At 39.9% G+C, this 21940-nt stretch overlaps 1 protein-coding gene and 1 long non-coding RNA gene across 2 annotated transcripts in view; one reads left to right on the top strand and one right to left on the bottom strand.

Annotated features, from left to right (window-relative positions):
- The window catches only part of LOC136825785 (uncharacterized), a 50277-nt gene extending 28715 nt beyond the window's left edge, over positions 1-21562 (top strand). Inside the window, exon 3 of the long non-coding RNA XR_010849456.1 lies at positions 20635-21562. This is a non-coding gene — a long non-coding RNA (uncharacterized lncRNA). The remainder of the gene's footprint in view (positions 1-20634) is intronic.
- LOC136825780 (glucose dehydrogenase [FAD, quinone]-like) overlaps positions 4788-21940 on the bottom strand; it is a 144005-nt gene continuing 126852 nt past the window's right edge. The window contains exons 14-15 of the mRNA XM_067082646.1: positions 21178-21329; positions 4788-6428 (exon numbers count right to left, since the gene is read on the bottom strand). Of these exons, the coding sequence (XP_066938747.1) occupies positions 6287-6428; positions 21178-21329 (294 nt within the window). The 3' untranslated portion in view covers positions 4788-6286. The remainder of the gene's footprint in view (positions 6429-21177; positions 21330-21940) is intronic.

Genomic DNA, 21940 nt, shown 5'->3' with positions numbered 1-21940 from the left:
ACGCTTTATATTGATATGCATGGAAAGGAAACTATATTGGAATCAGTTTGAATGAGGAACATATTGTTATGATCATTGTTTTAATAAATATGTTTTAGATGTACAAATAAAACATCTAACACTCTACATAATTTATTTACAAAATGTCTCCATCATCACTCTCGAGGCAGAGGTCATCATCCCCATCCTCATCGTCGCTAGCGATGATGTCAACGATGACTGGTTCCATGCTCCCATGGATATTGTCAGACTTCCTGTACTCCTCCTCAAAATGATGGGATTGTCTCAAGGCCAAGGGAAAGAAAAGGTCTGCTTACTTCCCCCCAAATCCCCCACATAGGCAGAGCTTTGTCTACCTCATTGTGTCAGCAGGTGAATTGCCATAAAGGAAATGAAAAAAGGGACCTTGAGAAGGTACTTCTGAGATACATCATCACCTTTGTAGTTACCCCAGGTGGGAGGCGACTCCAACCAATTGGGTAGACCTTGTCTCTCGTGGCCTTGGATTGTGTAACAACTTCTGCCCACACTTCTGGGGTGGCCAAGTAACTGTTACCCACTATAGAAATGATTACCTATTCATGCTGTAGTAAATCTTGCCACAGGTCTTCTCGATGTGTATATAAAGGGCTTCCAAGTCTTACAAATGCAGTCTTGCAACACGGGGACAATTCCATATCCTGCTGGCCATTATCAAATTTGCTGAAGCCTAGACTGTGTAAGCATTAATGACTTACTACCTACCTGCTTGATGGGCGGAGCCTCAAGATGTCATATTGTGTTTACATCACAAATGGTTTTAGGATCCTTGTCTGTGATTTTCTCATTTTTGGCATTGGCAACTTCATTTTACTCTGTAAATATCAAAACTATTGAACTTAGGTACTAAATAATACTTGCAAAAATTAGGTAGGGTTATAAAATATACTCTCCCAACTTTCATCTTTATCTGATACTTTGATAAAAAGGTGTTGGCAAAAATCCGTGTTTCATCGGCTCTGAATCCCTGAGTAGCTGTTTTTGCTTGCAACACTAGGCAGGCTGCTGCTAACTGTGTGTTGTTTTCTAGCATAAGGCTTAATACTGCTCGGTAGTTTTATCTTGGCTGCAACTTAAATGTGGTATAGTTTGCCAAGTAATGTTGTAGAATCTTTTGATTTCCAAATTTGTTCCAAGATGTATACAAACCTTCGGTCTTTACATATGGAGATTAACTTTCAGCGCAAGCTGGAGCTGGTTGTTCAACTAAAAACCAAGGTGGTTATTAGTAGTTGGCTACCGATGGTAGGGAAGGAAGCCCTGCCATCCAGTTGGTACGCATTCACTTTTCCTTTTGGCTGCAGTCTGAGACAGACATGTCTCTTCTTCTGCCTGCCATTTGACTTAATTCGTGTTTATTTATTTTCATTTCGAGTATGTATATTATTGTTTTTGAGATATTTTGCTCGTTTGGAAGTAGCATAACCTTACAGCATGTTCTACTCTGTCCACTTTTCGCTCTCTCTTGCTGCATGATTGTTTCCTGCACGTGTTATGCGTAGTTATTTATCAGCTCATTTGCTTCTGAGACTTTCTTTTATCCTCTCTATAGTCTGGTTTTGCCTTTTGGTATTATGCAAACCCAACTCTTGTGCTTCCTTTCCTACCATCAGTAGCCAACTACCAATAACCACCTTGTGTTTTAATTAAACGGCCGGCTCCAGCTTGCCCTGAAAGTTAATCCCCATATGTAAAGATCTCACGTTTGTATGTTAGGAAAAATACAAATTACTTTAAAAATTTGTCATATTTAAGTGAGGAGCAAATTCATTCTTGCTGAAGTCTACTGAATATTAATTTATCATTTTCATTTTCTATTCCTTCATATTTTCCTATAACTTGTATCTCTCTCTGCAGGCTGAATTCCCTTTGGAGCCCTCTTGGGTTTGGTCTGTTGACTCTGTCCATAAGGGTTTTGAGCTGAAGATTTAAAGAAAGAAAAAAGAAAGAAGAATGCAATTCAATGAAGGTATATATATACCCAAGTTACCCCAAAAGTACAGTGTGATAATTGACAGTGCTACACAGTAGTTCAATAACCATTTGAAAAAACTGTAGTTTTAGTTTTCAGTTTGCATATTTGTTGATCTCTGAAAAGAATGAATAATATCATGACTGGAATATTATAGCTGTATCGTTCTAAATGATGTGGCTACTTCTGTCATGGAGAAAAACAAAATATTGTATATTATCTATGGAGGTGTAAAGGATGTGAGCAGGTCTGTGGCTGCTCTGTGTCTTTTGTATAGGGGGTTCGCAGTTGTTTTGTTTATTCTGCAGCGTGAGGTCCTGTAGCAGCAAAAGATATTTGCTGGGTGTCTTTGAGGGGGTAATACTTTGCCTTTGACATCCTATTGGTTTCTTCTGCCTAGACCCTGTAAGGGGTGAGGGGGGGACTAGTGCCATCAGTGAACCTCTTGCAGTGCACTATAAGCATTATTTAAGGTTCTCTGCAGCATTCCTTCAGCACCTAGCTGCAACCTTTTTCATTCCTGTTACCCTACCTACATTCATACTATCTTTCTTCCGTCTTACCTTCCACCCTCCCTTAACAATTGTTTCACAGTGCAACTGTAAGGTATTTCTTCTATTACACATTTAAAATATCCTTTACTCTCAATTTCCCCTGCAACGCTGTATGACCCGATTGGCCCCAGTGCTTGAACGTTGGCCTAAATTTTATTTTCCAATTCCAATTCTTCTGCCTTGACTATTCTCCCTCTCTCCCTGCTCCTTTTGCTCATTCTCTTCTGGTTCAGTCTGAGAGGGGGTACATGCTATGAGGTAGGTAACTAGCACATGCTTACTCAGAGTGTTGACCCAAGTGCATATGCCAAATTCTTCCCAGGTTTGTCACCACCAGTTCTGTCGATTGCTCATGGTATGTCTTCTTTGCTGGAGTACTTACAGAGGATGTGGTCAACCCTTGGTATCCCAGGAGACCCATCTTTGGTGACTCATGCATTCATGTGATTAATGGGATATTGATGAAACAAATGTTTTTTATAACAGAGGTTTAGTTTTTTCTTAAAAAATCATTAATCATAGGATGAATGCCCTCTTCCCTTCCCCACATAAAAAGTGAGTTAGAGAATTGATACTTACCTGTGGGCCTGAGTGCATCAGGACATGAATATATTAGGCATTCATTATAAATGACTACTGTAATGGGTTTGTTTGAAAAACTTGGGCATTCAATAAGTAATGCAACATAATTTTTTATCTGCCAATTTTCATTAAAAAAATGTTTAATTTTGTGTGTGACATCCTTAAACATTTCTACGTTATGTCATGTATTTTCATTAATTTCTGATAGATGGCAGGACTATAATTAGCTGTGAAAATGAAGTCTGTGACTGAGGTACGTCCTCAACAAAGAGCAGTGATAGAATTCCTTTTGGCAGAAAACAAGACGTTCACAAATATTCACAGGTGCTTACAGAATGTTTACATAGACCCGGCAGTGAATAAAAGCACTATGAGTCGTTGGGGGAAGCATCTTGTCATCGTCAGAAGAAGGACAAGGAAATCTGTCCAGTCTCCCTTCCCCTGGCTGGGTACACACAGCTGTGATGCCTGCAATGGTGGAATATATGGACACTATTCTTCAGGGCGATCGCCGAATGACAACAAAAAAACTAGCTGCTCAACTTGACATCTCTGTCGGTAGTGACGACACAGTTGTCCCCAAGTTAGGATATCCTCATTTGTTTCACTGTTGCAGGCGTCAACAGCTGTGCGCGCCCAGCCAGGGTGAGGGTGATGAGCCAGATTTCCTCGTCCTTCTTCTGATGATGATAGACACTTCACTAAACGACTCAGTGCTTTTATCCACTGCCAGGTCTGTGTAGACATTCTGTAAGCACCTGTGAATATTTGTGATGGTCTCGTTTTCTGCCAAAAGGAATTCTATCACTGCTCCTTGTTTAGAATGTACTGCATCATTTATAGACTCCATTTTGATGGCTGATTACAGTCCTTCCATCTATCGGAAATTAATGAAAATACAGTACATGACATAACACGGGAATGTTTAAGGATGTCACAGAAAAAATTTCAAATTTTTGAATGAAAATTGGCCAAGAAAAGAATTATGCTACATTACTTATTGAATGCCCCTTGTGTGTATATGGTATGAGATTTGCTGCAATATCACCAATACAGTACAGTCTCTTTATTTTCACAGTAGCATGGTCTGCAGTCTTTCTGTTGTTAGGATTGTCATAAACCTCAAAAATTGTAAAATTTAGTGATTCTGTGTGTCACAGAAACAGTAATTAGAAATTACTGTCCAACAGATTCCTTTGTCCAGCTAATCAGATGGTCTTTTGATAATTTATTAAAAACTTGTATAAATACTGTACTGAAAAATGCTGAATCTCATGTAGGTTATAAAAGAAAAAGAAGCAGATTATTAGTAGATTCACCCTAAAAAACTTATGTAGATTATGAACCCCATAAGCCCTCATTGAAGCCCAATATATATAATGAATAAATAGCAGGATTTGTGGAATGATAGATTATCTAAGTTTAAGCAGTTCAGATCCCCCAGTAGGATTATGGCCATCATTAGAAACGTTGAAGTGGTGTTAACCCATCTGAGATTTGCACACACCTCTTTTAGCACACAAATGAAAACCCAAAATTCAGTCAACACCAAGCATCAAGTATTGGAGACAAATTTTGTTGAATATTTTTTTATTTTAAGCGAATATTTTTTATTTTAAGAAGGGAAATAAAATGCAAACTTTCTCAGTCCATTTATCAATTACTAAGTGGTCCAAAAGACAGGTACTGAATACATTAACAAATAAATGAAAATATAAAATGTATGTAAACTGATATCAGCATTATCTACATCATTAGTACTGTAATGAAGCCAGCACATTGTGCTCGAGTATTAACAGCATACAAGGAAGCTATGTTTTTTGCATTAAAGCCTTAGTAGCAAAGTTTACACGAAAAGGTATTTGTAAAGCCTTGCAACACATCTACAAATAAAATATGAAACTAACTGCTAAAAGACATATCACAGTTCACATGAAAATAAAAAAATGCTATGTACACTAAGGCATCACATGTGCCGTTTCTTGAATCTAATTTCTACTGCACCTGAGCAGTACCTAAAGTATTTTATCATGGGTCTATGTACAAGAATAGTTCCCTGAGAAACCTAACATACATCTTTTTCTTGGTTTTCATTCAACAGAAGCATTTCATTGCACAGCAGGCTACATGTTTCACCTAATCATGTCATTCTTATTGGATAAATAATGCTTTCATTCATGCCCACTGGATTCACAAGTTCAAAAATATGTAGTAAAAGTAGAGTTTGTACCAGTTACTGCTTGGATTTTATATATAAAATAATTTCATGACAATTGTACTACTGTATATGTAATTGTAAACAAAGAAAGACTTGGTTAGTGTTCACCATTTAATAGGCTCAGATTCCTTTTTATAGATGGTCGGTTATGCTATAATTATTTTGTTTTATTGCAATTTTAGCTCTGAAACTTGAGTTATAAGCATGTTGCTCATTTTCTGTTCAAGTAGAATGGAGAGCTATATTGTTTTGAATACTGAAAATAATTGCCTAATAAAAATAATTGCCTAATAATGATTTAAGTATAAATTTATTTGCATAGTGATTACTACACATTTAGATCTAAGTGTTTACCTCTCAGGATATGATTATCAGTAGGCTAAGTTAACAATTCAGAGCATTAAAGTGTGTATTTGGTGAGCACTTATCCAAACCTACTTTGATTACTCACCTGCATAAATATCACTTTTGAATCTATAATTTTAGAAATTTATGATAGGCAGTTTCTTGAATCCACTTTTTTCCAGAAAATTACTTTTAATGCAAGGCAGTGTTATGTAACATTTGGACAGTATCTGATTATGGTAGATTAAGTTGGTCATCCAGCAATGGTTGCCCCACACAAGTTTAAATACTATATCACAAAATTTCTCATGCTGAATGTCAGCATTTTAGAGTATAAATTTGTATGTACCCTTATAATTTCACAAACTATTTACTATTCATAATGTGTAATAATTAATTTGAACTGCAGTGTTTTCATATTCAAGTATTGCACTGTTTTAATATTCAAGTAATGTCCTAAATTGCATTTTGAAAAGGAGTTAATGTTTAAGATAGCTTGTAAAGGCAATTTTGCTAAATTTAGCTTACAACCTAAACCTACACTAATCAATTGAAAAGATCCTATTTTGTTTTTTATTATCTATATACACCATACTCTAACTTAATAATGTCTGCTGCTCTCTCTCCAATCATGATTGTTGCAGCATTTGTGTTTGCTGAAACAACAATAGGCATGATGGATGCATCAACAACCCTTAGCCGTGAAACTCCACGAACTCTGAAATAAAAATAATTCAGTATTTATAAAAATTTTTTATAAATGAGGAAATGAAAGTGGAGAATAAAGAAAATTGTCAGCAAACATAGAAATAATGAAGTCAAAGTTGGAAACTACTTAAATAAATCTTAGAAAAAGCAGCATTACTGCTGAGTTATCTGCAAGGGAAACAGACGTGGTGGAGCCAAGATGAAGTGAAAAGTGTAACTAAACAGAAGAGAGCTAAGTCTCAGGATGGTGACTAAAATATCAGGAACAGAGTCAGAATCTCAACAAGCAGAGGAAATAAAATGACTAATAGCCAAATGGGTGAGAAAAGAGAATTTGGACGTAGGAAACCTATTTTTGGTGAAGGTTGTTTAGTCCTCAATGAGTTACCCCATGGTGTACCAGTGATCCTATGGTGACTAGAAACTATCAAAAGAAATATTTTTCTAACCTGGTCTTGTGGTCGGGCATTATGTCGAATGAAAACACTACTGACACGTGATGGGAGTATAATGGACTCCGATAAGAGGGCATTTTCCTTATCTTCAGCAAATCTGACCAGGTTTTTCTCATTGTCAAAAGCACAAGAAGTGACTAATATGCATATGTCTGCCATCATTGTTGACAGACCGACCGACAAGAGACCATCTCCATTACTCTCTGCTGGTCAATGCAGGATTATCCCTTGCCCCAAATCCCTTGTCTTTTGTCTTGAAGTGGGACTTTTGAGGACTCAACAGTGCATTTATAAAATAGTTTTTCCTACACAAAACCTGTTTTTTTGATAGTAGTCACTGTTTCATCTCAAAGGAGCTTTACCAAATGAAATTGAGCAGGTGACAAAGGTTTAGCTCTTAAATTTAAATTCCAAACTTATTCAAAAGAAAACTTTCTGATCTAAGGTTGGGTCAAGCCCAAAGTTTCAAGCCCCATTCTCTTTTATTCTAAAAACCTTTTCAGGGTTTTAGTAACAAAAGAACAAAAGACTAAAAGGAATCCTTTGGGTGGGTGAAGTGCTATGATTTACCTGTTTGCTGGCTTTGGTTGCAGTCTTGTTGCACTTTCCACTGTAGCACCGTTAGGAAGACCCTGGTTTTAGACTGACCTGTGGGTCAGGACTACTGATTACACACTGTGTAGTGCAGACAGATTTGTTCGAGCTCATGGCAGTACTGTTTTAAGAACACTGTCTCTGATGACCCCACCACTGTTACAGACTTCTTCCAAAGACATTTCTGAAGAAGGCCAATGAACGCACTTACTTTTCCTTATGTCATGTGACCCAGGGGAAGGGAGTTTGGATTTTGTCTTTTTAATTAGGGACACTAAAATTATTCTCAGCCCTTGTAGAGAGAGTGGTTTATCCATTGCTAGGTAGGAAAATCAGACCTTCTGATGTTTGTCATTGACATCTAGGTAACCATAAGTGCTTGAACTGGGCATAATGTTTGTCTGCTAAATTAAGTTTCCTTATAAGAATAGATTTCCTTTTAAAGGATCCTCATTCTTGGCCCAAGAATGATGAGCCTGGGGACAATAATAAATGATGGTCAGCAGTTTGTGTGATGTATCCCCCATTAAGACAGCCCAGTTCACTAATATGAGCTCCTTGGATGCTAATGCAGTCAAGAAGATCGCTTTGTAGTTTGAGTGTTGCGTTGTTGGGTCTGTTGAATTGAGGGTCAAGTACCTTGTTCAGGGACCAAGAGGGGTCTTTTTAAGAGACAGGTCTTTGAGAGAAGGAAGTAGAAGGAAATTGGCTTTATACTTAGGTCAATCCCGAATCCATAAAGCAGAGGTTCCGTTAATGCTGTCTTGTAAGCCATGATTATTGTAACCGCAAGGCGTTTGTCTTCAAAAATATAAATAAAATTTAAAGAGTGTTTCTACTGAAATTTCAACTGGGCTCTCATTATGGATATAATCTAACCATATCTTCCATAATGACTGTATTTGTCGGACAAAGATGGTGTCCACTAGGTACCTAGCAAATGTTGGGTGAGTAGTTTTCATGGTAGATAATGTTTAAAAATCCACGTGAGGTTCTGGCTCAGAAAGGAGGATGCGTAAATAATTTCCCTCTACTTTCTGGGATAGAACAGTGGACGACAGTGGAATTGATCTTTTGCCCGCTGTTGAAGTGATGGAAACCAATGTCTGTTTGGCCAATTTTGGGGCTGCAGTAAATAAATGTAATTAGGGCTACTGCTGTTCCATTTGAAGGTTAGAAGCTTGCTCAGAAACCTTTCAAAATCTGGGACAACGGCAGGAAAAAGATATATCATCTTCCAATTGTTCCAGTCTTTGTAGGAAAGGCATCTCTGCTATTGCTTGACTGTCCAAATTCGAGATACATACGGGAAATTTGTGGTTCTCGATGTGGCGGTAACATCCACTTCGGTTTGTGGAAGCATGTTGTGTTTGCTTGAAAGAGTGGTTTTCAACATCCACTCTGTTGAAACTGTTGTTTTCCTCGACAGAGAGTCTGCTATTACATTGAGAGACCCTGTGAGGTGAATTGCAGGCAAACCACCTCTTTGTTTATGCATCTGAAGAATGGTTGCATCACCATGTTTAGAGGGAGGTGAAAGCGTGATCCCAACCTCTTGATGCAGGACATTGCAGTCATGTGGCCTAGAACCAACAAAATGTGTGTCTCTTCTGGAGGTTTTGAAGTTTTTGAGACAAAACATGCAGCCATCAGTTCCAGGAAACTGATGACATTTCCTCCAGAGTAGCTGACCACCCCTGCCACCTGACAATCCTCCCAATGTCCTCCCCAACCTGTCAACGCAGGGGCATCTTTATGCATTGTCACTGTATAGACCTAGGAGTCAGGGTTTGACCTGTTTGTATGAAGATTCCTTCAGGTCCAGGGCCAAATATCTCTCAACTTTTTATTTTCTTGAGAGTTAGTCTGCATCTTTTTCTTTACGCGATAGCCAGAATTTTGTTCACACGTTCTAGGTGCCATCTGGAAACTGGGCTGTGCAAGGAACATTTTGAGGTCTTTCCTTCTTCTGTTTTGAGTATTGATGGGAAAAGACAATGGCTGTCCCAGCCACTGAAAGCATCTGCTGGGCGTGGGGTGGGATTTTTTCCAGTTTATTATAAAACCTTTTGACTGGAGTCTGTTGGCCACTGCTCGTAGGTTTTTCAAGCACTCGTTTCTTTTGGGCCCCCAGATTAACCAATCATCTAGGTAGGCTAGTAGTTGTATTCCTTCTTGTCTGAGTTCTCGAACTACCACCATTGCTAATTTTGTAAAAATTCTTCGGTCAATGTCTTGGCCCAAAGGGCCATGACTTTAAACTCCATGTCTTTTTCCTATCAGAACCTTAGGAAGGCGGAAGAGGAACAGCGATAGGTGGGGACGTGCCAGTATGCATCTTTCAGATCTATGAAGCTGTCCAGTCCTATTGGAATGATTGGACAATCAACTTGCGGGCAATGGTAGTCATCCAAACTTTTGAACAACAATGTAGCGTCCAGTGTTGATAGGTCGAGGATCATTCTTCATTCGGAGGAATCCTTTTTGGGGATACTGAAGAGACATACTTGGTGGTAAATATACGCACGTTTCTCTATGGCTCCCCTTTAACAGGGCCTTCTGTACGTAATCTTCCAGGTGTTGCTTTTCCTTTTCCTTTTTAAGAGGGTTTTTGGACCATGTGAAATGGCTGTCTTTGCTGTTGTTGTTGTTGTAGTCCCTTTGTAGGGAGTTGTCCCTTCTGACCACCTACCTGTTTTTGAGGAAAACTTTATGGGGTGATTGAAGGATATGATTTTTGATCATAGTGAGCCTTTTTTAGGTTATGTAAAGGGAAGTTTTTTTTTTTCCTGAATTCTCCTTCCACAGAAGAGCCGTATACTCCAGTTTTGTTGGCAGGCTTGATCATTGCTGGTTTCACAACAGACCTCAAACAGGTCTTATAGTGGTTAGAGTTTAATAATGAAGTCACATTGGAAGTGACTTGTTGGAGCCCAATGTTTCTGATTTATACTTTTATGCACCATTCTACAAAATCTAGGTGTGTTCTGTAGGGTTCTCCCTAAGTTTTTTGGCCACAACAGCAAAGTGTTCTGGAATCTTCTGGAAGCCTTTGTGGCAACTTCCAGCAAGGTGGTAGGGGTTACAATATCATGCAGGTGGATCCAGCTAATGAAATTCTGCCAGCTGTCCTCCAGATTCTTCTCATAGGGTCCCAAACTGCTGAGTAGCTATATCTAAAGGGAGCTTTTTCCTTCTCAAAGGTGAGTTAAAGCATTGCCCATTCCTTGGTGGAATTTTTTGAAACTGGGATAACCATGGCAAGTAAACAATTCTGCATGCCATTGTAAACACTTCTAGTCACTACAAAATTCTGAAAATCTGCCTTCACATGATTAATTATTTTGAAAGTGAAGGGAGAGAATGCTAGAGCTACCGGGTGAGCAACAGGTCTTACTAAAAATGGAAGTCGATTTTCATCAAACCTGTTAAAGTGTCTTCTATACAGCTGTTTTTAGGCAAAGATAAGAGAACTGTTTCTTTTAGTGGTTCCTCCATGTCTGGTGAAGGTGGTACCAGGCACCATTCTCTATTAGGGAATGCTGCCCTGTCTCTAAACTCATGTGTACAACTCTGATCATAGTTTTTCTCTCACTAATTAGATACCACTGGGAGAGAAAATGCACATTGAGGCATCTCACCAAGGATTATCAGTATCATCAGGGGTGAGTATTGGAGCTTCCTATTATGTTTTGATCTGAAGTTTTATAGTCCGAACTGGCAATTTTGTTGTTTCCATCCTCTAAATACCCTCCCATATTGGTAGACCTTGTTTTGTGGATAACTATTGATTTGCAATCTCCGCTTTCTCAGTTACAAGGAAAAACTACTGGCTCTTGTGAGTTTCCGCGACTGACAAAGCTAAGTTACTTTTTGGAATCTTGTCATGTTTTTTTGCAGTTCTATCTTTCAGAGTGGAGGTTATTTGAGGGAATCTACTCCTCCATGAAGATGACTCAGGATGCCCTCTTGCATCTCGCTCCTCCTCTGGAACCAGCTGATCCTCGTTCGTAAAGAGCCACATTCATGTTCAACCCATTCTCATGTCATCTAAATTTTTTCAGTACCCTTCTTATCTTGAAATAGGAGCCATGCATCACGTCAATTGGACCAGTCTGTTTCCTTTGTCTTGGCTGACAAGCCCGGGATCTGGTACTCCATGCTGCAGTACACACATCCAGAGAAGCATCCTTTAAGAACCCCATATCTACAGAAAGGATCTATGCACAGGAGTTCCCTGTGGTCCCGTCTTCATCGTTCATTCTTTTCAAGGACTAGTGTTTCCAAAACTATCAGAAGGACAATAAGGCTCCCATTTTTCTTCCTTGAAGAAGAATGCTTTACAGGATGGGAGCAACGTTCTCTGAATCTCATGATCTCCCTTGATCATAGATGTCTCTCCTACAGGTTGAGTGCCCCCTTGGTCACGTAAACACACAACCTCCTCCTCCCTGTCATTATACTTGTTCACGTTATCCCAGAAGGGACCGTGATTGACATTCTTGATTGCAGTTAGACCATCTAATTGATGTAACTCCCTGCATCTCTGGTGCCAAGAAGACTGACATTCACCTCCTCATTGTAGTTCTCGCTCCCATTCTCATGGACAAGGTTGGGATTAGGACTAGGTCAAAGGTTCTCTTCGTTCTCCTGATCTTCAAGCCCCCCTACAGAAAAATCCCTGGTCTTAGCGACCCTGGTTCCGAAAGTGGTGAATGGACGTTTTTCCTTGACCCGGTTGACAGGCTGGATCGTGATCCTCATGGCCAGGAGGAAGATGCAGACAATCAGAGTTTATGACAACCGTTCCAGCGAGGGTGGTTGAACTCATTCATGGTTATCGACATGACTGAGTCTCAGGGCAACCACTAGAATTTCTCTTCTGGTATCAAGCTATGTAGCAGGCCAATAAAGAAGCAAAGACATCTTTGGGATTGCCATTCTCTAATCATGCTGACTTCATTATCAATCAAGTGAATTCTCTTGTCTCCAGATTGGACAATTCACTTCATTCCAGTAGGTCTTCCAATTCCAGTAGGTCTTCCAAGTTGCTCCCTACACCACTGCCTCAGCATAGAAGTTTTTACGCAACCCCCAAAGTTGCATTGTAGCCAAGACTAGATCCAGTCCTGGTTTGTCTAGGCCCAGGCCTATCTTTGGACCAAATCAAGGCGAAGGGCCCATCCTTCACCCATCAGGAGGCAGCTACTATGGAGATAACCACTTCGTTAGCATTCCAAGCTGTTTCATGGCTTGACTTGAGGTCAACAGCAGTGGCCAAGATCTCTTCTACTTCTATGAGCGACACTAGTCCTTGGGGAAGACAGATGAGGAGCTTAAGATGTCTCCATTCCTCATAGCTAAGATGAAATCTGTACTGACGAATCTCGAGACCTTGGAAAGGGTGGCATCTCTTCTTTTCAGCAACCATTTGGCCCACATGTTAGCTTTTAATTAAGTGAGCTAAGTTTGAAATGGTCTTTCTGCCAGACTGCAACAAACTACTGAAGGCGGCACTCTCTTCAGTGTCACCCATAGAAGTAGAAGAGATCTTGGTCGCTTTTGTTCTTCCAGTCAAGCTTTCATGAAACTGGAAGGGAATGCTGACGACGGTTATCTCCATAGTAGCTGCCTTATGATGGGTGAAGGATGCCTCTGCCTTAATTTGGTCCAAAGCTCCTGGAGGTCTGGATCTAGTCTTGGCTGCAATGCAACTCCTGTTCAGTTTCTTTGTAAAAATGTTTATGCTGAGGAAATTTCCACGTGGATAAACTTGGAAGAAATTCTGAATGAAGGAATGCATGGGGACAAGAGAATACTCATCCTTGATTGGTCCAGTGAGGCCATCCAGTCATGGGAGAATGCTGCTAGATCCCAATTTTTTGCCTTTCTCCTAGCGCCCAAGCATTTGTTGCACAAAAAAAAAAAAAAGAGTCTGAAGTGAAGCCACGTCTAACAGTCTCCTAAGCCAGGAAGCATTTAGGGGATTACCCAAGAATGAGATCAAGAATCCTGGGAAATCAGGATCCTGAACTCTGTATGGTCTACTTTTTCCTCATAGACACTGGGGACTGCCAGAACCAGCCTTAGTTCAACCAAGTCGGGAAGTCAAAACGTCAATTGTCTCATTACTGGAGAGTAGCCTCACTCAGGCTGGATTTCTTGTCGGCTCTAAAGAGTCTGCAGGAAAGAGAAAGGCAGGTCCTCCTTCTTCCCAAGCCTCTTCTCCATGAGAATTCAAGCCTGGGAGCCTCTGTCGAGCCGACCAAGAGTGAGATGAATGTCATGACAGGCAGGAATCTCCAGGCTTACTCTTTTGCTGATGAAAGTCGTAGGTCTGACAGATCAAGAGCCTGCCGATCTTAAATCTTACGTGGTTTGACGTGAATGAATAAGGCCTCTAGACCAAGGCTTGAGGTGGGTGAGAGGAAAAAGTGGTATTCAACCTGATTTTGATTGACACTGCCGTGACGGTGATTAGCCAGGATTATGAGAATAAAAGATGAGGCCCCTTTTCATCCCAGCAGTCCCTGAAAGGTGCAGTTGATTCTTGATCTCCGAGTCCTTTATCCTTCTACGACATTTGAAAACAGGTTCTTCCGGTGTCAGTCGTGTTGAATAGATCATCTTCTTACTATCACAGAAACTTTTGAGGGGTAAAGTCTTTGTGATAGATAACAAATTCGTTTAAAAGGATGGCCACTCTGAGAATGCGAGTCAGCAAGATTGGGGAGTTCCTGGGAAGGGGTGAGTTATTTTGAACGATTCTCCAGTTTGAAACAAACACTAGACCTTGAACTAGTTTTGTTGGAGGAAAAAACAAGCATTAATCAGAGGGATCTTCAGAAAGTATCCATTCTTCTTAGAATGTCTGGACGAACGAGGATCATTCTGCAGAGGAGGAGTGAGAATCAAAGAGGGATGAATTTCTCTGGGCATGGAGGGCTATGAAATCCTTCCTCCAAGTCTGACAGGGATGGACTTGAAACAGACAACAAAGAAAGAGGAAGATGTAAGCGAATACAGGAAGAGATCTACGACGTCTTCTTTCGATTTCCAACCGCTCATGTCCGTAGTTCTTCAGAAAAACACCTTCGACTCTGTTAAAGAGAGCCTGAACAAGTGTGTCGGAGGGAGCAAACGTCGAAGGTCCAAGGATGGTAGTCGATGGAAATGACATGGATGGTGACGGCACAGTGCATGGTGCGGGGAGAGCTGATGACAGTTGAGATGACGACACAGAAACTGTAGCTCTGGAAACTGTCGAGGGGAGAGCCGTTGTAAGTTGAGATGACGACACAGGAACTGAAGCTCTGGTGGCGGCCAACACTGGGATGCGGGAAGACATGCAGTGGGACAACAGGCTGCCAAAGATTGGTACCCCCGGTAGGCCTCAAGACACCCAACACTCAGCGAGCTTCTGCGCATCCACCCCTGAAAAGACTGTAACCCCCCCCCCCTCAAAAGAACAGGGGCAGTAACATCAATTACAAGATCTCCTGAACCCCTCTTGAAACATCTACAGACAAAGCAATAGAAGAATAATCAGAGGGAGTAAAATCTTCCAGAGAAGGTGCAACGACGGAGATTTTGGCAAGGAAGAGATAGATCAAGAAGGAATTGATGCATCTGCCACCATTGGGGCGAAAAGCCAACCGAAGATGGAGCTTCTGATTTCCTCTTATATCTCCTCTTCTTACCAAAAATCTTCCATTACCCTGGAGACCAATTACGACACTCGGAACAGGGTTTACTTATGTTACAATCGTTAGATCTGCACCTGCTACAAGTGGAATGGGGTCTCTATCCAGGACGGCGAAATAACGAGAATGAGGGTTGTTGCCAATCCTCGGGCATCTTCTCTAGATGATTTATAGGTTTGCATTTCTAGGAATGCAAAATACACAAATAACAAAATATCACAGAAAAACACAGACAAAAAGAGAATGAAAAACCAGAAATGCCAAGTGCAGCAAGTGCTAAAACAACTGGCTTCTTGGCTAGAAAAGCAGTAGCATCGTCTCGCTATAAAGGCGGTTAGAGGGAAACTGGTGCGTCACAGAGCTGTTGGGGGGTAAGCCCAGTTGGGCTGCGCCCACCTCCTTCACCCCCATTGGCTGTCTCCTGTTGCCACCAAATCCTTGTGCTATTTTAACCAGACTCCAGCAGGCACTAGAAAAATTCCCCTATGTTAAGACCAAAGGTTTGTTGTGTATGAATAAATCATGTTTAACATTCTGTGTTAGTGTCCTTTAAAAATACCTCTTCTCTACTCTTTATCTAATGTCAGATGACTTTTCTATCTAAATTCTCAGTGATCCTGGTCTTCATTTATGTGCTTAGTTAATGATATCTTTGATACTATACTGTACTACTCTTTGTTCTGCTGCTTCCAACAGTTCCTCTCCCCTTATTATGTTCTCAGGCAGCTTTTTTTTAGCTATTAGGGGATGAAGAGGTGGCTCTACCCACCAGGTGACCTCGCCAACTGAGCTGTCAGCCTGGAATGTACTTTGCTGACAGTTTTACTGAATTTAGAGCTGCCAACTTGTGAATCATTACAGGGAGAAGACAGGTCTCATCTTGTTTTAAAAAGAAAGAGCTAGTCATGCAGTTAACATCTCCCAAATGTTAATGTGCAAAGAGGCTAGATCTCCTGTCCAACACTCCTGTTTCAAAGGAACAAGATGGGAGGTGGGGTGAAGGTGATCTGACCAAAATTGGTCCAGTTGCCACTAAAGAGACTGAAAATGACTTAAACCTTGAGATACAAGGCTCTTTAGAGAAGAAACGTGATCGAGAATAGATGCCAGAACTGAGCAAGTTGCTCCTGTTGAGAGAAAAAGGCTCTCAGTACTCCTTTGTACTTGATTATTCAGGAATCAGCTGGGAATGCCTTCATCCTGATAGTCTATAAGCTTGCCCAGATACTTCTGTTGATTTGGAACAAGGCTAGATTTCTTCCAGTTTATCATAATTCCTAAAGTTTTGCAAGGGTCAAGAACCTGATCCATCTTAAATCAGACACTGCCATAACAAGACTGATTAAACAATTGTTGAGGTGCCTCCATAGACAAAAACTTCATGACTGGGTCCAAGCAGAAACTAAACTGATCACACTTACGAAAGCTTGAGGAGCTGTAGAAAGTCTGGAGGACTGTCCCTTCCCAGGCAATGAAAAGATTTCCAAGAATCTTGATAAATGGGTATCCAAAAGTATGCATCCTGAAGATCTACTAAAAGCATAGTGTTCCTCTCTGACAGAAGCTAAAATGGAACAGGGTATCCATCTAGAATGGAGTCTCTTGAACAATTTCATACATAAAGAAAAGGTTGATTCCGGGCCTCCATCCTTGAGTCACTTTTTCCACTAAAAACAACCTGCTGCAGAAGCGTGGAGATGGTTGGTCCACTATTTCTACTGGACCTTTCACCAACATTGCCCTTGCTTGATCTGTCAGGGTGAGGTCTTTCTGGGAATGAGGATAAGAAGGAAATGGAATGAGACTGCCTGAGAGAGAGGAAGACAGCATCCCTTAAATGGTATCCTGTAACCATCTTGTAACATGGACACCACCCAGGGCTCTGCCATCAGTTGCAGTCATTTGGTCCAAGCCTGAGGAAGGCAACCGTCTTACTCATGGTTGCAGGATTGCCAATCCCATCAGGAGTTGCTTCTCTTCTGAATTTCCCCTCCTTTTCTAGGCAAGGCTGAATCCATTCATTTCATAGGAAATGTAAGTGAGAAACCTATTACTGAACTATATTTTGAAAGGCAAGCGAAGTATCACTAGACTTGCCTGGAAAGTAGAGAAATAACCTTTTCCTTGCTATGAATAACAATGTTGGTCCACTGGTTCAAACACTGATGAGCCAGAAGTTTGTGGGGCCTTCCTCCATACACTAATAACTACCTAAACATACCCTTTTCTTCTGAAGCTGCAAGACCTGTTACTGAGAAGTCTGTTAAGACAAAGATCCAGCCAAGAAACTGGTTGAAGGGCAGACATAGCCACACATTCTTAGACATTGTTTGCATGATCGGCAAAACGTAAGATAAGCACTAAGTTATTCTCCTCCAAAACACTATGCACCAACTGTCATAAAGGGAGTTTTACAGACACACATCCCTGGAGGGCCATACTCAGCTAACTCCATAGGTGAGACCATAGGTGAGACCATAGGCCACCAAGCAACCTAGGTCACCTTTCCCAAACTTTTACACACATGATTGAATGCAATAACCTCTTAGAAATGTTATAACTCTGACAGGATCTGAAGAAATGAACTATCAAGGATTCAAACTCTTAACCCACTGATCTTCCCTGGAAGAGCCATGGAAACTTCCTGCAGTGGGAGACTGATCAGTTGTTGAATTCAAGAGATTCCTTAAGCCTTATCCTTGTGCAAGTGGTATTCAGAGACCGCTGTTAACTGGGATCACGAGTTGATTATTCAGCTTTCCACTTGAGGACAAGGAAAAACTTGAGCACGAGAGGAATGCGCGTGCTTCTCTCTCTCTCTCTCTCTCTCTCTCTCTCTCTCTCTCTCTCTCTCTCTCTCTCTCTTCTCTCTCTACGTCTCTCTCTCTCTCTCTCTCTCACACACAAGCACAAGATGACAAAGCTTGCTCACCTCTCCCACACAAGAGGGTGAGGGGGAGAGTCCATGTGTCCTCTTTAGAGTGGAACTTCCCATATGTTGGATGGTTGTGGTGCCTACCCCACTCCTATGCAACAAGAACTACTACTCCAGGTGATGTAGGGAATGAAAGTTCTTTGTTCCTCTCTACCAAACTATCAGAAAAAGTGGAGAAGATCATGCTACCTGGGACATTCACTTTAGGCCAAATTTTCCTATGATAATCAAAAGATGGCAATTCATCACCATTATCAGAGGGGAAAGATGTCATAGAAGGAACATCCATCCAAGAGGCAACACTATCAGACAAAAAATAGCAAATATTCTTGGGTCAGGGAGAGCTCAATCTCAACACTGAGGGAACAGAAGATGGCAGAAGAGAAGACCTGGAGAAACCACATACTTCGCCAGTGTGGTAAAACTTCCCAATGAAGAATGCAAACACTTCTTGTCCTTCCTTTTCCTCCTACTAAACTTTACCCACTGAGGAGATGCCCAATCCACGCATTCCTCACAATACCTTGACAATAAGAACAATACTTTTGTGGTTCTATAGATGTAGGTTACATGAAATGGCCACCAGGCTGTCCCAGACCTCACATCCATATTGCTCTTGTTTATTCTGCAAGAGAGGAAGAACACCGTAACAAGACACAACAAAAAAGAACAAACAAACAAAAAAATAAGCAGAAAATGAAGAAACAAGGAATGTATACTCAGCTATGCTCATTTAACAGGAGGCAAAGTAGAAACCACCACGACTTTTTGAATCCCATGCCATCCTCCAAGTAGCACTTATATACTTACGCATTCTCACTATTTCATTGAACTGTTCTGGTAAGAATGAAAAAAAATATTCAGCTAAAAGACATTAGTTTCTACCCCCAAAGGAATTATTATACTTTTGAACACCTACTTGGGCATAAAAATGAATGAAACATGATTTCCCTGAAGTTTCTGCCCTGCAGCCAGTAGAAATACAAGTGATTTATCAGAGCCATCAAAGATAAACACAAACAAATGTAAGGTACACCTACCATAGGGGCTTTGTCCACAAGTAAAGAAACCTCCACAGAGAAATTGCCTGACTTCACTTTGGGAGTTAACATGCCAGAATGATACAATTAAAACAAAAACTAATAGGAATTAATATATTTAAAGGGTAACAATTGATGAGCCCATGAGGAAGAAAAAGAGAAACAAAAGCAGGAAAGAGGAGACCTAGTCTTTCATTCAAGATTAGGCACCTAATTACCTCAAGGATGGCCAACATGAGCAAAGGCACAAGGTTGTAACCTTACGGGAAGACCAAATCTCTAGGAGCTTTAGTGCTATTAGATGAAATGTTATTTTAACCTCACCAACAGGTCCCAGGACACTCGTGTGGCTGATATAAATGATTTGTTCTTAAATGTGGAGGATGATTAGTAGTTAAAAAGAAAGAGACCCAAGGAAGTGAGTGAAAAAAGACAAAAGTAGTGAAGATGGAGGCCAGAAAACTTCCAAGAACCTCCAAAGAGTGCCATGCAAAGCACACTGTAGGAAATGAGCCTCTGAAGGTCACTAGAGAGCCACTAAAAGAACAATCCTACCTTCTGCAAAAGGAGGTTCAATGCAAAACAATAGTGGACTGCAGTCTTAATTTCATGAGGCAGAAAAGATGTAAATTCAATACTTTTGACAGAATTCAGGCTTTTAATCAAGGGACTGCAAGTGAATTTGGGACAATCAGATGCCTGCTCAACATGAAGTAACAAGTATGGATGTGACATTGCATGAGGTCTGTCATGAAAAAAAAAATACTGCTAATTCTGTTAAAGAGCACGCATGAGGTCAGTCTTGGATTAGGTGATGTAGATGAAAACCAACCAGCAGAAGTACCAGCCACCTTAAAGGGGTCCCAAGGCTTGATCAAAACCTCCATGATTGTACTCTTACAGGTATTATAAAAAGAAATTGTTCCTTTAGATTCATGGTCTTGACAAGATATTTAGCAACCTGACAAGCATTGATAAAGATATTGCTAGTCACTATTAGTTGAAAATGTTTGCAGAGGCTTCACTCTGGACTGCAATGATTTATGTGACCTTGCAGTTGGAGCCTGGCATAAGTGGTTTGTACTGAACTTGAACTGTTGGAAGAATTAAATATGAGGTACTGTAATACAGTAAACCAATAATTGGAAGGAAATTCCACTTCCCTGCCTTTTGCAATTTTCTTCTGAATGAAAAATTCATGACTCATTTACAACTTACATCAGCCAGAAAAACATTTGTAATTAAAAGGTTTGTGTGCGCTATGAATATTTTTTGCTAAATAAATTAATATGCAAAGTAAAGTTCACTCACGGATGATTTTCCATGCAACTTGGCCTAGTGTAGTTTTAGTAAAATATAATGTCACTGACTTTACTAATTGACAGCAGTGTTTTACATTGAAGCATAATCATTTTCTCAGTATTTTCCATTCACCTTAGCTTTATGTAGTAATTTATTATAAATACTAAAGTATTTTTTATTATTTCAGGTGAAAGGGTGAAAGGAAAGGTGTTGTACAACTGAGATTGTCTCATTCTTAAAATGTCAAGATTGTAAATGCATGCATCATTGCTATTAAAAATTTGAATGAATGACATGACAAAATGTCTTGTTAAGGTTTATAAATAGTTTAATACATTTTAATAATAAAGATGTAGTTTTCTATAGTTTTGTTTTTAAGCACAAGTCAAAATAATGTAAACCTTCATACACTGCGGGAAAATGTGACTCCTGCTAAATGGAAATCACAATAGCCTAATGTAATTTAATCTTTCTGTAACCTGAAGAAATTGTACATGTAAATGTTTGTTCCTCTAAGATTTAACAGCTGATATTAAGTATCTGTCCTGAATTCTTAATATCTGAGTACAGTATTAGTATTGTATCATATTGAAATTTGAAATTAAAAGTTGGACTTACCTAGAGTACTAATTCTCAGTTTTATTGCATCATTGACTATAAATTCAGTCCCTTAAAAATTAATGATTCCATATATACTAGTCCTAAAGTATCTTGAAAAATTTCAACTTACTTGAGAGTGTTATCAACAACTCCATAAGGATCTGAAGGGGGAGCCATCTTACAAGATCCTGCTATGTGGTATGTGGTGGCTGATAGATGCCGTACCACACATTCCCAGTACGCATCAGAGTCTTTCGCTTCTCTCTCACATCCTGGTAATGTCTGTGAAGTTAAATTTTAACATTAGAACAACACATCAAGTTTGCAATTTGCCACAGGGCTACAAACAGAGTCAGTCAGCTGGATCACTTGAGACTGTCAAGTTGTGTCAATATGAGTTTCAAAAGGTCTAAATATCTCAAAAAGTTAAGCACATACCTCTGTTGGTGATCAACAAAATACTCAGGAAACACATACGTCCATGTAAAAGGTATGAATACAGTTGCATGTCTTCTCTTGAGATTGTCATTATCCTTACCACGTCTTTTCTGGTAGCATTATGTAAGACACATGCAGAATACCAATAATGTATTTTGATATAATGCAAGCAATTTATAATGGCCAAAAGGAAAATGCTTGTAAGTTAGAGTATTTCAGAATCAGATGATCATATGTTCTGTAAATGCAGGCAATATTAATTTAATAAAGTATTAAAAACAGAATCTTCAGAAATTAAGTTGAATGTATAGTCTGTATAAAGTACTACTAAAAATAAACTTCATGGAATGAGTCTAAAATGGTAGTATAGTTAGCACTCCTGAAGCCAACAACCATTCAAAAGTAAAGGCACTTATTTGCATATAATGGCTAAAAACAGTAGAAGCAAATGATGT

The sequence above is a fragment of the Macrobrachium rosenbergii genome, chromosome 3 (assembly GCF_040412425.1).
Source record: "Macrobrachium rosenbergii isolate ZJJX-2024 chromosome 3, ASM4041242v1, whole genome shotgun sequence".
Classification (NCBI taxonomy): Eukaryota; Metazoa; Arthropoda; class Malacostraca; order Decapoda; family Palaemonidae; genus Macrobrachium; species Macrobrachium rosenbergii.
Note: the sequence above shows the minus strand (reverse complement) of the source record. Positions and strands in the feature narration are given on the sequence as shown.